This window comes from Canis lupus, chromosome 16 (assembly GCF_003254725.2).
Source record: "Canis lupus dingo isolate Sandy chromosome 16, ASM325472v2, whole genome shotgun sequence".
NCBI lineage: Eukaryota > Metazoa > Chordata > Mammalia > Carnivora > Canidae > Canis > Canis lupus.
Genome location: NC_064258.1, coordinates 6,686,214 through 6,702,125, shown reverse-complemented (window position 1 = coordinate 6,702,125; position 15,912 = coordinate 6,686,214). Strand labels below are relative to the sequence as shown.

General features: G+C 58.3%; 1 protein-coding gene across 5 annotated transcripts; it reads left to right on the top strand.

Annotated features, from left to right (window-relative positions):
* Positions 1–232: 232 nt before the first annotated feature.
* Positions 233–15,806, top strand: EPHB6 (EPH receptor B6). Of its 5 annotated transcripts, none has more exons than XM_025433765.3 (19): positions 233–386; positions 3,340–3,649; positions 6,795–6,869; positions 7,170–7,368; positions 7,641–7,705; positions 7,869–8,622; positions 9,355–9,510; positions 9,754–10,110; positions 10,206–10,330; positions 10,479–10,641; positions 12,738–12,852; positions 13,114–13,166; positions 13,351–13,470; positions 13,600–13,847; positions 14,109–14,282; positions 14,503–14,652; positions 14,899–15,092; positions 15,215–15,370; positions 15,479–15,806. In XM_025433765.3, the coding sequence occupies exons 4-19, from the start codon at positions 7,269–7,271 to the stop codon at positions 15,585–15,587; spliced, it is 3,039 nt and encodes a 1,012-aa protein (XP_025289550.1). In that variant the 5' UTR covers positions 233–386; positions 3,340–3,649; positions 6,795–6,869; positions 7,170–7,268; the 3' UTR covers positions 15,588–15,806. The 5 variants fall into 5 exon arrangements, with proteins under 5 accessions (XP_025289550.1, XP_025289548.1, XP_035556097.1 ...); XM_025433763.3 differs by having other exon boundaries at positions 3,340–4,097; XM_035700204.2 differs by lacking the exon at positions 3,340–3,649 and having other exon boundaries at positions 234–386; positions 14,112–14,282.
* The last annotated feature ends 106 nt before the right edge of the window (positions 15,807–15,912 follow it).

The window sequence follows — 15,912 nt, the reverse complement described above, 5'->3', positions numbered from 1 at the left end:
GCGAGCCCCGCGCCGCGCAGCGCCGCCCAGGCCGGGAGGGCGGGCTCGGCTCCCCGGAAGGGGGAGGCGGGGGGGCGCAGGGGCCGGGCTGGGAGGGGCGCGGAGGGGCGGGCCGGGCTGCGCTCGCCCCTGCCCGCGCCGAGCCGAGCTGCGGGCGGCGGGCCCCGCGCCATCCCCGGGCGCCCCGCCTCCAGAGCAGAGCATCCCCGCCCCCGGCCGGCCCCGAGCCCCGGAGACGCGCGGCGGCGGCGCACCGGGCGGCGGGGAGCGGGGAGCGGGGAGCGGGGAGCCGGGAGCGGGGTCCCCGCACCGGGAGCAGACGCGGGCGGCGCGGCCCCATCGCGGGGCCTGGGGGGCGCAGACCGCGGAGCCTGCGGCGGCGGAAGGTGAGCCCGGGGTGCCGGGGGGTGGGGGGCCGTGGGGCGGCGCGCCCGGGGACAGAAGCACCAAGGTTCGCGAAAGTAGAGGGGCCCCCGGACTGGGCCTCTGCGGACGCCCGGGGGCCTGCCGGGGCGGCGGGTTCCTGGCGGGTGCCCGGCTCCCCGACCCCGTTACCCCGGCCGCTGCGACCCCCCGCCGCGTCTCCGCCCACCGCGCGCGCTCGGCTCGGGGGTCCCGATGTCGGGGTCCCTCGCCAAGGCCGGACTCCCCGCGTTCTGAGGAGGATCGCCCACCCTAATGACTCCGGTGGCATCTCTCCAATCCCCGCGGAGCTGGGAGGAGCAAGGAGGTTGATCCCACACCGCGGCCCCCCCCCCGCACCCCAACCCCCATTATCACGCACAAGCCTTGGAGTGGAGAGAAGGCTTGGTTCATGCTCCCCAGCCATAACCCCCAAGTTGCAACCAAAGTCGGCTGCGCTGCTGCCCCAGCTCCACCCCCTGCTCTTTACATCTGGGTGCTTGGCCCTACCTGCCCTACACCCCCATCCACCAATCTTGGCTGTCTGGCATCCTCCCTCCTCCCATCCCTGGGGGAGCTGGCTCGGGGCCAGCATAGCCGATGTTGTAATGTCCCTGGCAGTGCCCATGGAGAGAAGCGGCTGGGCCTGTTCCCAATAAGTTAACCAGGGCCAGGCCCTCCGCCCCGCCAGGAGAACTTGACTCAGGTTCTAGAAGGGGAGACGCTGGTTGGGTGGGAAGGAGCTCTGGCGTTGGTGGTGGCAATGCAGGGGAACGTCCAGGTACTGGGCATTGCAGGATTGAGAGTCGTGGTTCGTGGAGGGTGCTAGCAGAGGGGACATTTGGTTCTCGCAGGGCAGTGGACCTTTCTCCTTGCGGGGAGATTAGGGCAGGGGCTTCTGTGTACCTACCCAGTGGCCAAGGGAGGAGGACTCCTTTGGAGTCTGTTGGTTCACTCAGGGTGCAGTGACCACTGTGTCACCGGAGTGCCTAGGAGCAACAGGCAGCGGTGGTCTGAGCATGGAAAGGGCAAGAACATTCCTCCTCGGGACCAGCTGCTTTCCCAGCTCATCACCATTTCCTGAGCTGGGCCCTGAGTCCTGTGTCCCCCTACTGGCCTGCCCACTAGGGGGAAGGGGATGGTGGGGTTTGGGGGGCAGGGAGCCTCAGGTTCCTCTTTCTCTGCTCCCCTGGTCAGCTCCCTCTCCCAGCCCAGATGTTTCTGCAGCAGCAGTGCCTGGGGCTGACTCGGGGTAGGGCAGGGACAGACCCAGGGTGAGAAGGGCTCATGGGCATCTGTCTCCAGTATGGGGAGCTCTCTGGCTCTGCTCTGATGTACATGCTCTCTCTCTCTCTCTCTCTCTCTCTCTCTCACACACACACACACACATCTCTCCCAGCGTGTGTGCTGCTCCATATCCATCTCACCTCACACACACTCCCTTACACACTCTCACACCTGCTCCAGCAGGCACTGGTCACGGCTCCTGGGGGCTTCTGCGGTCTCCCATTTGCTCATCTCTCACAGACACGTACTGACTGTCCCAACACCCTCCCTTGTGCCCTTTTCCAAAGCCACGCATGTCCCCGGTCAGTGCACAGCCAGAGTGGCTCATTCTAAGTGGCTGTCTGCCACTCCCAGACACTGCCTGCATCTTAAAAGCCTCCCCCAGCTCCACAGCCTGGGAGTGGGAGGCACATTCATCTGCATCTGCGTGCTCTGGGGGACATTCTTGGAGGCTGGAGGCCTCGGGGGACACAGGACTCTCCTCTGCTAGGTAATCCACAAATTGGCTTCTCAAACCAGGGCAGCAGGGGCTAGAAGCACGGGAGGGCAGCCACCTCCTCACTGTCTGCTCTGGATGCCTCTGTAAGGGCTGATGGGATCCCTTTCAAGGCAGGCGGATGGAGCTCTGAGACTGAGACCATATCCAAGGTGGAGATTAAAGGGTAGCAGCATTAAGCTGAGCAAGGATTATACTGGAATTTCCTGGGCGTTTAACAGCTGCAGAACAGGACAGAGGACAGGACCTATGGTGCTGACCCCTCCCACGCTGACCCTGTGGCTAACAGGTGTGAGGACCAGCTCAGCAGCCACACCGCACATTAACCACTGGCCCCTTTGCCCTTGGGACCTTCCTTGCCACCCCCGTCCCCCCTCGGGCCCTGCAGCCTGCTTCGCCTCTCTGACTGTCCCGGCCTGGGCTCACTTTGCAGCGAGGCCCTTGTCATGTGTCCCCGGTGTACAGCCCTCTTGGTCTCCCTGGTCCCTTTAAAGCCACAGTCCTTCGCTTAACACAGAGCAAGAGAAGCCTGATATTATCAGTGGGGGCAATTTGAACTTCTTTGGAGAGCAGCCTAAAGAAAATCCAGAGATAAAAGTTATTTTGCTCATTCATTCCCAACTCCTACTGCCTCTTTATCTCTGCTTTCTCCTTATACGTGGAAATTTCTACATTGTTTTGAAACCTAGAGAGCATTGGGAGGGGACGATAAAATGTAAACATATGCTATGCTAGTCTAGGTTTTAAAAATCTTTTCCTTCTTTTTTGTTTAGATGATAATTATGAGATTTTGTTTTAATTGGAAAAATAAGATATGCTCATTGTAACATGAAAACCCGTTCAAATATACATAAGACAAAATTAATACCCGCCTCCCCCCCCCCCCCACCATCCTTCATTTCTCCCTCTTGCAGTAACCAATTTTAATGTCCGGTACATTTTCTGCCATCATTTCTTCCAAGTTTATTTGGCTTATATTACTTAATTTTTTTTAAAAAACTCATTTTGTGGACTGAGGTGCATAAACTATTTTTAACCATCTCAGTTTGTTGATAAAATTATCACATTTAACATTTCAATTTGAGGACAGTTAATTTTTTAAATTCCTACAGATCTACTCATTTAATTTATTTTTAAATCTTTCATTTTTATAGATAACAGAACTCAGAAGCTACAATTTATAAGCTAAGAGTCTACACATCTTTAATCTTTGCCAGTTTCTGGAAACAAAACACAATTTTGATGCCTACGGACTGTCATATTTTTATAAACCAAAGAAATGTAGCAGGCTTGCGGATGCAGTGTCTCTACTGGAGCAAAAAGATGTAAAGTGATATATGTAGAGAAGAAGCTGAGAAAAAAAAAATGTGAAGTCATAGAATGCAATTTTTGTCATCTGAAATTTTGTGAAATGAGTCTTATTTTCTGAGCTACCATTTTCCATCCACGTTGCTGCTGCTTCTGGTGTGTTGTATTTTTAAAACCATGTACACATCTGAGACTTGAATGTTTTCCTGATTGAGAGAAGTCTTCTGCTCTTTCACCGGGTAGAAGATTTCTAAGCACTGACCGATGCCTTTCAGGAGCTGGAGAGGAGAGGGGGATCCGAAGCAGGCCTGCCCCCCTCTGTGTTGCAGAAGGGACGCACTCAGCAGCTTCCAGGATGAGCCCCTAGACTAAGCGCACGCAGATGTCCTAGGCCTCAACCACTGAAGGCACCTTTGAAAACCAAGTTCTAAGTCTCTCTTGTTCAGTATTCCAGGCATGTGGATGGAGCTGCGTGTTCTTGTCACTTATATTTCTGCCTTTGAAACTTGTTTCAAAAGAATCTGCAGCGGTAGGAATTAGCTGACAGCAGTTTCATCCGTATCTTAAAGTTTCGTCCTTCCTTGTTTTTATTCCTGCCGTAGAGGTACACCCAGGTTCTTTTTATATATTAAAAAATAAAAGATTTGCATTTATGTTTTGTTTGATAAGCAGGGATTGACCTCGCTTCCCAGTCTCACTCGACCACAGTTTTTTGGTTTTTTGTTGTTGTTGTTGTTGTTTTTCCTGAAGAAACTTGTTTATAACCTTCGGTCTTCTGGATTCAAATCTAAAAGAGGTCCCTTCAAACAGCAAGGAACACTTCTGGGCACTTGAGAATCCTCCACCATTTTTTTTTTTAATGAACATCTTTGTTCTTGGTAAAAAATTTTGAACGATTATGAAAGCGGCAGTCCACACACCATGTCTCCATTTAATTCTTTTCTTTCTGATGCCTCTTGAGGACAGAAGCTGAGTGGCTTTAACATGTTCCCTAATTGCTTTTGCTCTTTTCTGGATCCTCTGGAGAGAGGCCAGCTTCATGTTGTCATTAAGATGCATGCTGAGGCTATGCATACACGCCCTGCTGCAGCCACAAGCGACTGTGTTGCTTGTGTTGTGGGTCATCAAAGCAAATACTTTGCCATTCCTCATCCTCTAGAATGTTCCATAGTGCACAGCTGATAGGATCTGCAGTACATCTCTTCCCTCTTGTTTTGCTGTCTCTCTCTCTCAAAAAAAAAAAAAAAAAAAAATTCATTGAGATGCATCCGAAGTGTTTATTACGCCTTCTCCATGATTATTTGTCTTGATATAAGTTTAGGAAGACACAGTGCTTACAGTTTTCTTTTTGTACAGAATCCAGGATCCATCCATCTTCTGACTGAAAGAGGCTATTTTAGAGAATATCTGCTGAGCAAATGATATAATAGCTTTTATTGTTTAAAGACATTTTGCTGGCATTTTCAGTTCTTGATAACAGCATTCCTAAAGACCCTTTGGCTCTGGACAGTCTGGTCTGCCCTGGTGTGTCAAGTGTGTCTCCAAATTAAGCCACTGAGCGTTTGGGGGATGTGCCTACAGCATACGTTACCTCAGGATATTTATTAAACAGCATTAGTGATGGGGCCGTGTTTTTTTTTACTTCACAGTCTCCTTGTTCTTCTTTGAAACATTTCATCTGTGAATGATGCTAGCATCATTCGGGAGTGTATTTGCAAAGAACCTCTGTTTCTTAGGAATAATTTGCCATAGGGAAATGCTTCCCTTTTTTCTGGCTTTATTGAGGCACAACTGATGTATAAGATATAAGATAGTGTAGGTTTAAGGTATACAACTTGGTGATCCGGAAATGCTTCTTGCTTGCCTCCACATGCTCTAAGTTAAACTCCGCCTCGCGAGCAGGGTTCTAGGGGCAGGGAAGGTGAACTGCAGTGGCTGGTGGGCGAGTGCCCATCATGTGATCAGCCCACCCAGCTCTAAAAGCAGCGCCTTTTTGTGATGACCATGCGGAGGGACACCGAAGGCTTTGGCTTGCACCAGAGCCAGTGTTACTGGGAAAAATTAGATTAGCAGGAACCAAATTAGGATTTTCTGATTTATCGAAGTTAAATGGTTTAATAGTTTGGCTTGGACTGCATCGTGAAACATGCAACTTTCAGGATGGCTGTGGGTCGCCTGGCCGCACCTGTCATGGAGGAAATAGGCTCCATTTCTCAACTCCTGTCTTTGTTCTCCCTCTCAGCATCATGTCTTTGAACAACCTGCCTCTTATTTTCTCCTCAACAGAAATAAATGGAATGGACTTGCTCTTGTTCATGCAACTCACGGACTTTTGAGACTCAGTCCCAAGGGGACAGATGGGTCACCACTAATCTCTAGACCAATGAACAGAGGAAGGCCTGAACCCATTTGGGTCTTCACTGTGCCCCCCATCCCCCAGTCATGCCCTTGTGAGCTGGAGGAGGCGGGTGCTTGTATATGGATGGCCTTCTTACCTTAACCAGTGGGGATCATACTTTACACTGTTCTGCATGGACTGCTTTCCCTTGGAAAGTATGTTCATAATCAGTGCAAAAAAACACCTGCCCTTGCCCTTTCGTAAGGTTGTACCATGCTTTATTGGATATCTTCCTATTGATGGACGGCTACTTTACAGTCTTTTCCCTTACAAACACTTCAGCCACACCCATCCTTGTTTGAACATCCATGCAAACAGATCCAAGGATACGGCACCTGAAGGACAAGCTCTCGGAAGGGCAGCTGATAGGTAGACATCACCACCTGTCCTTCCCACAAGACACACCAGTTTGAACTCATAAGCACCGTGGATATAGAGAGCCTATCCCACATACCTTCTTGAACCCGGTGCACTATTAATCCCATAGGACAAGGTGGCCTGCCACTGCTGCTGTCCTCTAGTTGTGAGCAAACCAGGAGCGTTTTTCCCAGATACAGATAGAAGGCACACTTTTATCTTTCTGTAAGCTGTAGAAGAAATGCGCCCTTGTGGAGGGAGGACCATTGTTCACAAAATGTAGTTATGCCAGACCCAGGCGGCTCTACTCTGTGCTGGCTTACTCATCAGATGGGGTGGCAGGGACCTACGCCTAGGTCCCTCTTGCTCCTGTTCTCCTATCTTCCCATCCGTCACACCCCACAGCTCTCGTCTGCGGCTCCTCTCAGTGTCCAGATCTGATGTGAGGGAGGAGGTGCTGGGGAGAGGGAATCGTGTGTCCCAACGGAAGGCGTAGCTTCTACTCTGCTTGTTTTAATGAGAAGAATCTTCTGACTTCTGATACAGGGTGGCTCAAGGAGGAAGAGGACGGGAGAGTTAATGAAAAGAAAGAACTGAAATAGCTCCTTCCAGAAGAAAAGGGTAAGATTGGCCTAGAACTATATCCTATGCTCTAAGAGGGAGGGCTGTAAGGGATGCCCAGAGATGGGTCATCTGCAGGACGTAGGAACAGACTCACCTACTAGATGGCCCTCTAAGGTGGTGGACTTGGCACAGGTCAGGAGAGAGTCTGCTTCCGACAGGCCCTTACCCTGTAGTTGGTGCTGGGGTGGTTTGAGAGCCGTAGGACGAGACAGAGAGTCAGGTTTGGGAGTCTGGGCCATCCACGTAGCAATGTACTTACCTGCCACCTGCCTCTTCTGGTCCTGTGTGCCTCCCTAGGAAGCCAGCTTGGCTGCAGACCCCAGGCTTACAAAGCAGCAGCCCTGCCTGCGAGCAGGGTGGTGGCCAGGGCAATGGTGGGAGCCCCGAAGATGCCCCATGGCTGCTGAGGGGGCTGCCCGGGCAGGGAGCAGAGCGGCGGGCATGCTGTGCAGTCTCTGGGTCCTGGTGCTGGTGTCCTCAGTTCTGGCTCTGGAAGGTAAGAGGGAAGGGAAGACTGGAGAACCCCCACCTGCCAGCACAGGTGGGGATGGGAAAGGTTCCGAAAAGGCTGAGAAGCCTGAAGACGTCAAGCAGGGGAAAGGAATGGGGAAGCTTCCAGAGAAAGGCTCCTGACAGACAGCTGTGCCCCTGCTGGTGAATGAAAAGGACAAGGGAGGGATCTTTCTGGTTTCCCCAAGGGATGGGGTGACAATGAGCAGTACTAGCGGGGGGCTTGGCCGCTGAGCGCCCCTTCTTGTCTCCGGGCAGAGGTCCTGCTGGACACCACTGGAGAGACATCTGAGATTGGCTGGCTCACCTACCCCCCAGGTGGGGTGAGTGTCACTCTTTCATCCCCCACCCGGTGCTCCTCCCCACCCTGCTCCCTGGGTTGGGGGCGCCCTGGGGAAGGAAGCCCTGGGTGGAGACTAGCGGAATAAGGCTCCTGCCCCCCCAGAGGCCCGGACCTCGCCCTCTCCTTACCCCGCCTCCCTGCAGTGGGATGAAGTGAGCGTCCTGGACGACCAGCGCCGCCTGACCCGGACCTTCGAGGCATGCCACGTGGCAGGGGCCTCCGCGGGCACCGGGCAGGACAACTGGCTGCAGACACACTTCGTGGAGCGGCGCGGGGCGCAGAGAGCCCACATCCGCCTGCACTTCTCCGTGCGCGCCTGTGCCAGTCTGGGCGCGGCCGGGGGCACCTGCCGGGAGACCTTCACCCTTTACTACCGCCAGGCGGAGGAGCCCGACGGCCCCGACAGCGTCCCCGCCTGGCACCTCAAGCGCTGGACCAAGGTGGACACCATCGCGGCCGACGAGAGCTTCCCCGGCTCCTCGGCCTGGGCGGTGGGGCCCCGGGGCGCCGGGCAGCGGGCCGGGCTGCAGCTCAACGTCAAGGAGAGGAGCTTCGGGCCGCTCACGCAGCGCGGCTTCTACGTGGCCTTCCAGGACACCGGGGCCTGCCTGGCCCTCGTGGCCGTCAAGCTCTTCTCCTACACCTGCCCCTCCGTGCTCCGCGCCTTCGCCTCCTTCCCTGAGACGCAGGCCAGCGGGGCCGGGGGCGCCTCCCTGGTGGCGGCCGTGGGCACCTGTGTGGCCCACGCGGAGCCGGAGGAGGATGGAGGCGGGGGCCAGGCAGGGGGGAGCCCCCCCAGGCTGCACTGCAACGGGGAAGGCAAGTGGATGGTAGCCGTCGGGGGCTGCCGCTGCCAGCCGGGCCACCAGCCGGCCCGCGGAGACAAGGCCTGCCAAGGTGAGGCTCTGCTCCAGACCTGCCCACCTGGCCCCCAACCTGGGCACGCCTCTCCTGAATGCTCCAGACTCCTTTTGTCCCCCCAGAAGGTCAGGAATAAGCTATTTAGGAAAGGACCCTTGTTATCTCCAGATTTACTTTCTAAAGCATACACGTTTGGTGTCATGCGCTCATCTCCAATTTCTAGAGCCTTCTGGAGACTTCCACAGCCAATGCTGAGCATCCAAGGGCTGCAGGCCCGAGTAGTGATAGAGGTCAAAGGGAGTTAAACTCCTGGGTTATCTTGCGATGGGTCCTTTGTCCCCATTTGCCGTCTAGTTAGGAAGGGGTCATCACCGGGCCAGGTGACCAGGATGCAGGTAGGAAAAGGCAGTGGAGACCAGCTAAGGGGAATCCTTCGGCTTGCAGGGCGGAGGCTGAGGAAGGCCTCTGCACAGGGAGGTCACACAATCAAGCCAGACACCTCTAGGGGTGCTTGGCCTGCTCATAGCCCCCAAGGCACCTCACTTTTTCCATCAGTGGAAATGCGGGCCATGGAAGTAATATCTGCCTGAGGGAGAGAAAGAGGGAAGGGGAGGGGTGGGGGTGGGGGTGGCCAGTAGGTCTCAGGGGGACAGAAGAAATTGCCCTGGAGAATGGAAGGCTGGAGGCATGTCTGTGGGATGGCTGTGGTGGGGCTCAGGAGGTGGAGGGTGGGGTGAGCCTAATGTCTCTGCCCCATTCTGCCCCCAGCCTGCCCTGAGGGGTCCTACAAGGCCATGGCTGGGAACACCCCCTGCTTACCGTGCCCTGCCCGCAGCCACGCCCCCGATCCTGCAGCCCCCATCTGCCCTTGCCTGGAGGGCTTCTACAGGGCCAGTTCAGACCCCCCAGAGGCCCCGTGCACTGGTGAGTCCCCCACCAGCCCCAGGGGTGGAAACAGGACTAGGGGTGGGCCCAGAAGGGGAGCCAGAGGGCACTACAGTGGGGCTGGTTTGCATTCGCAGTGACTTTTCTCCTTTTCGTTTTTTCCCTCCACTCACCTCCTTCTCACCGGACCCCATCCACGCTGGCCTGCCTCCCGCCTCCCCCCATCACCCCACCACTCCTGCGTCTCCTGGCCCGTCCCACTGTCCCCACCGGCCTCCCCAGGGCCTCCATCGGCTCCCCGGGAGCTTTGGTTCGAAGTGCAGGGCTCAGTGCTCATGCTGCACTGGCGCCTGCCTCAGGAGCTGGGAGGGCGAGGGGACCTGCTCTTCAACGTGGTGTGCAAGGAGTGTGGAGGCCACCAGGAGCCGGCCCCGGGCAGCGGGGGCGCCTGTCGCCGCTGCAGGGACGAGGTGCACTTCGACCCCCGCCAGAGGGGCCTGACGGAGAGCCGAGTGTTGGTTGGGGGGCTCCGGGCACATGTGCCCTACATCTTGGAGGTGCAGGCTGTGAACGGGGTGTCAGAGCTCAGCCCCGACCCTCCCCAGGCTGCTGCCATCAATGTCAGCACCAGCCACGCAGGTGAGCCTTTTGCTCTGCCTCCTTGGGAGCCCTCCCCTCCTCCTGCCACCCATCGGGGCCCGTGGGAACCCACCCACTAACCTCCCCCACCCCAGTTCCCTCCGCAGTCCCGGCGTTGCACCAGGTGAGCCGGGCATCCAACAGCATCACAGTGTCCTGGCCGCAGCCTGACCAGACCAACGGGAACATCCTGGACTATCAGCTCCGCTACTACGACCAGGTGGGGGGGTGGGGGTGCCCAGCAGGGCTGGCGGGGGAGACGGGAGGTGGGCCAGGGCCAGGACAGAGAGGTGCCAGACGCCGGAGGGTGGGAGCAGGGGTCGGTGGCTGGGACTGAGCAATAGGGAGTGAGTGGCTGTCACCCCCAGGCAGAAGATGAATCCCACTCCTTCACCCTGACCAGCGAGACCAACACGGCCACCGTGACACAGCTGAGCCCTGGCCACATCTATGGCTTCCAGGTGCGGGCGCGCACAGCGGCAGGCCACGGCCCCTATGGGGGCAAGGTCTATTTCCAGACGCTGCCTCAAGGTGAGAGGACGCCTGGATAGGGCAGAGGCAGCACCGGGGGTGGGGGGATTCGTGAGGAGAGGCCCAGGGGCCCTCAGGCCTTGAACCCTCATCTAGCACCCTCCAGACCAGAGGCCATGTGGGGCAGGCGGCTGTAGGGAATACTCTCATGCAAAACAGCTGGCCTCTGGGTCTGTGGGTGTGAGTGGGTGCATGGGGGGTGTAGGTGGGTGTGACTAGGTGCATGGGGGTTGTAGGTGGGCGTGAGTGGGTCCTTCGGGGTGTAGATGGGTGTGAGTAGGTGCATGGGGGGTGTAGGTGGGCGTGAGTGGGTGCATGGGGGTGTAGGTGGGTGTGACTAGGTGCATGGGGGGGTGTAAGTGGGCGTGAGTGGGTGCATGGGGGTATAGGTGGGTATGAGTACTTGCATGGGGGGTACTGGTGGGCATGAGTGGGTGCATGGGGGTGTAGGTGGGTGTGAGTGGGTGTATGGGGGGTGTAGGTGGGCGTGAGTGGGTGCTTGGGGCTGTAGATGGGTGTGAGTAGGTGCATGGGGGCGTAGGTGGGCGTGAGTGGGTGCATGGGGGTGTAGGTGAGTGTGACTAGGTGCATGGGGGGTGTAGGTGGGCATGAGTGGGTGCATGGGGTGTAGGTGGGCATGAGTAGGTACATGGGGGGGTGTAGGTGGGTGTGACTAGGTTCATGGGGGGCTGTAGGTGGGTGTGAGTAGGTGCATGGGGGTGTAGGTGGGCGTGAGTGGGTGCATGGGGGTGTAGGTGGGTGTGACTAGGTGCATGGGGGGTGTAGGTGGGCATGAGTGGGTGCATGGGGGGGTGTAGGTGGGTGTGACTAGGTGCATGGGGGGCTGTAGGTGGGTGTGAGTAGGTGCATGGGGGGTGTAGGTGGGTGCGAGTGGGTGCATGGGAGGTGTAGGTGGGCATGAGTAGGTGCATGGGGGTGTAGGTGAGTGTGAGTAGGTGCATGGGGGTGTAGGTGAGTGCAAGTGGGTGAAGGGGGGTGTAGGTGGGTGCGAGTACGTGCATGGGGGTGTAGGTGGGCGTGAGTGGGTGCATGGGGGTGTAGGTGGGCATGAGTGGGTGCATAGGGGGATAGGTGGGCATGAGTAGGTGCATAGGGGTGTAGGTGGGCGTGAGTGGGTGCATGGGGGAGTAGGTGGGCGTGAGTAGGTGCATGGGGGGTGTAGGTGGGTGTGAGTGGGTGCATGGGGGTGTAGGTGGGCGTGAGTAGGTGCATGGGGGATATAGGTGAGTGTGAGTGGGTGCTTGGGGGTGTAGATGGGCGTGAGTAGGTGCATGGGGGGTGTAGGTGGGCATGAGTGGGTGCATGGCGGTGTAGGTGGGTGTGACTAGGTGCATGGGGGGTGTAAGTGGGCGTGAGTGGGTGCATGGGGGTGTAGGTGGGCATGAGTAGGTGCATGGGGGGTGTAGGTGGGTGTGACTAGGTGCATGGGGGGCTTTAGGTGGGTGTGAGTAGGTGCATGGGGGGTGTAGGTGGGTGCGAGTGGGTGCATGGGAGGTGTAGGTGGGTGCGAGTGGGTGCATGGGGGTGTAGGTGGATGTGAGTAGGTGCATGGGGGGTGTAGGTGAGTGTGAGTGGGTGCATAAGGGGGTGTAGGTGGGTGTAGGTACGTGCATGGGGGGTGTAGGTGGGCGTGAGTAGGTGCACGGGGTATGTAGGTGGGCATGAGTGGGTGCATGGGGGGTGTAGGTGGGTGTGCGTGGGTGCATGGTGGGTGTTGGTGGGTGTGAGTGGGTGCATGAGGGGTGTACGTGGATGTGAGTAGGTGCATGGGGGGTGTACGTGGATGTGAGTGGGTGTATGGGGGGTGTAGATGGGTGTGAGTGGGTGCACGGGGTTGTAGGTGGGTGGGAGTAGGTGCATGGGGGGGTGTAGGTGGGCGTGAGTGGGTACATGGGGGGTGTAGGTTGGTGTGAGTGGGTGCATGGGGGTGTAGATGGGTGTGAGTGGGTGTATGGGGGGTGTAGGTGGGCGTGAGTGGGTGCATGGGGGGTGTAAGTGGGTGTCAGTGGGTACATGGAGGGGTGTAGGCTTGTGAAGCCTTGCCCACGTGTGATCCTGGGTGGCTGGTTCCTCAGGTGAGCTGTCCACCCAGCTTCCGGAGAGACTCTCCTTGGTAATTGGGTCCATCCTGGGGGCCTTGGCCTTCCTCCTGCTGGCAGCCATTACCGTGCTGGCCGTGGTCTTCCAGAGGTGAGCCCCTCCCAGCCATGTCCCCACGCCACTCACCCCGCAGCACAACCCCACATCGTGGCAGCCCCGAAGCCCACTGCAGAAACCCCGGCCCCCAGAGCCCACCTCCCATCACCAGGCCCTTGCCCCTGGGCCGGTGCGAGGCGGGAAGAAGGGATCCAGCAGCCTTCACCCCACAAATGCCTGGCTGGAGAATGGTGCACATGGGGGCCGAAAGGGGGAAAGTGGGAGTGTCACTCCAGGACTCTGGTTTGTCCTCAGGAAGCGGCGTGGGACAGGCTACACAGAGCAACTGCAGCAGTACAGCAGCCCAGGTGTGGGATCGGGATTGGGAAGGAGGGTGCTCACGGATGGGGCTGAGCACAGGGGCAAGGCTGGGTTCCCCTGAGGTCGAGGGGAACTCCTCGGCCCTGCCTTTGTAAGTGGGAGGGCATGCTGGGGTGTGTGGGCAGCCTGGCCTTGTACCACCCACGCATAAGGCACCCCATTTGCCTACAGGGCTTGGGGTGAAGTATTACATCGATCCCTCCACATATGAGGACCCCTGCCAGGCCATCCGAGAATTTACCCGGGAGGTGGATCCTGCATATATCAAGATCGAGGAGGTCATTGGGGCAGGTGTGCAGGGGCCGAGGAAGGGCACGGGAGGGACCGGAGCCCCGCGTTTAGGATCGCTCCTAAATATGGCAGGACACCGAGAGCCCACATCCTTCCTCAATACCCCCTGACCTCCACCTGTCCTCCCAGGCTCCTTTGGAGAAGTCCGCAGGGGCCGCCTGCAGCCCCGGGGACGGCGGGAGCAGGCTGTGGCCATCCAGGCCCTGTGGGCTGGAGGCGCCGAGAGCCTCCAGATGACCTTTCTAGGCCAGGCTGCAGTGCTGGGCCAGTTCCAGCACCCCAACATCCTGCGGCTGGAGGGCGTGGTCACCAAGAGCCGGCCCCTCATGGTGCTGACGGAGCTCATGGAGCTGGGCCCCCTGGACAGCTTCCTCAGGGTCGGTCTGGCCTGGGGACGGCGGGCGGGCGGGCGGGCGGGGGGCCTTGGGTCCGGGGAGCTTTGCCGTTCTCAGCCGTCCCAGAGATAGGGGACAGGGCCCTCTGTCTTTGCTGCCACCTCCCGGTCTCCTTCACTCCCAGGCCATCTTCTAATTCCCCACCCCCCTGCCCTTCCGTGCTGAGGTCTGCATGCGGTAGCTGGGGGTCCCCCCCTCCCCCCGCCGGCTGCTGCTGGCTGACCTCTGCCCCCGGCCCCTCAGCAGCGGGAGGGCCAGTTCAGCAGCCTGCAGCTGGTGGCCATGCAGCGGGGAGTGGCCGCGGCCATGCAGTACCTGTCCAGCTTCGCCTTCGTGCACCGCGCGCTCTCTGCCCACAGCGTGCTGGTGAACAGCCACCTGGTGTGCAAAGTGGCCCGTCTCGGCCGCAGTCCTCAGGTGAGAGCACAGCCCCGCAGGCTCAGGCTTTTGCAGAGGGCGCTGGAGGCGGAGCTGGGGCCGGGGTGCCCACCGCCGCTGGCGTGTCATGGCATCTGTCGGAGTGGAACCCGCCTGTGCGCCATCCAGGAGGGCACCCTGGGCAGACATCCCGGCTCGACACGTGTGACCGCGGCCGCAGTGATTGCTATCGTTGCTTCTCACCCTCCCCCCCGCCCAGGGCCCAGGTTGTATGCTTCGCTGGGCGGCCCCAGAGGTCATTGCACACGGAAAACATACGACTTCCAGCGACGTCTGGAGCTTTGGGATAGTGATGTGGGAAGTGATGAGTTACGGAGAGCGGCCCTACTGGGACATGAGTGACCAGGAGGTGAGCTCTTGACGCAGACATTGCTGGCTCCCCACCCCATCCTCCAACCCACCAGCCTCACAGGCTCGTCCGTGCTCAGCTTCTTAGTTTAGTTCTCTAATCCGCTCAGATTCTAAATTCCCTGGCTTCCTTCCCCCCACTCCAACCGCATGCTCCACCCAATCCCAGCCCACCCACTGACCTAACGGAACGCTCCTTTCCGCCACCAATCTCTTCCCATCACCATGTTCTTCTACTAACCCCCAGGTGCTAAATGCAATAGAGCAGGAGTTCCGGCTTCCCCCACCTCCAGGCTGTCCTCCTGGACTACATCTGCTCATGCTAGACACTTGGCAGAAGGACCGTACCCAGAGGCCTCATTTTGACCAGCTGGTGGCGGCATTTGACAAGATGATCCGAAAGCCAGACACTCTGCAGGCTGACGGGGGCCCTGGGGACAGGTCTGGAGATTGGGGCTGGAGCCCGGGACAACCAGGGAGGGTAGATGCAAACCGGAAAGCGAACTGAGGAGAGGGGACTAAGATGAAGGGGAGATTTTGACACCCCCCCTTCCCCCACTTAGACCTTCCCAGGCCCTCCTGAACCCTGTGGCCCTGGACTTTCCTTCTCTGGACTCACCCCAGGCCTGGCTTTTGGCTATCGGACTAGAGTGCTACCAAGACAACTTCTCCAAGTTTGGTCTCTGTACCTTCAGTGATGTGGCTCAGCTCAGCTCGGAGTAAGCAGGGAGGGCCGGGGTGGGGGTCCCTCTGGGCCCTAGGCTAAGGGGTCCCACCTGGGATCTCAGAGGAGCTGGCCCAGACCTGACCCACTCCTTCCCCACCAGAGACCTGCCCGCCCTGGGCATCACGTTGGCTGGCCACCAGAAGAAGCTGTTGCACAATGTCCAGCTCCTGCGGCAGCACTTGAGGGAGCTGGGCTCGGTGGAGGTCTGAGGCCTGGGCGGGCGGCTGTGAGCTGAGGAGGCCTTTGTCCCCGCCCTGGCACTCGGGTCCAGGAGCGACACCTGGAACGCCAGAGACCATCTCTGTCTTGGCCTCAGCGAGAGAGGCACACCTGCCACACAACACCCAACCCTCTGGACGCTTCACTCCCTAGTCCTCCGCCCTCCTCCGCCCTCCCCCGCATTAAAGGGAAAGAAGAAACTTTGCAAATCGGAGGTGTAGTGAGACCTCAGTCTGCAAGGAAGGGCTGGGAAGGAGGCCACGGAAGGAGCGCGGGGCCACTGCCAGAGGCGACACTACCCAGCCGAATGCACGG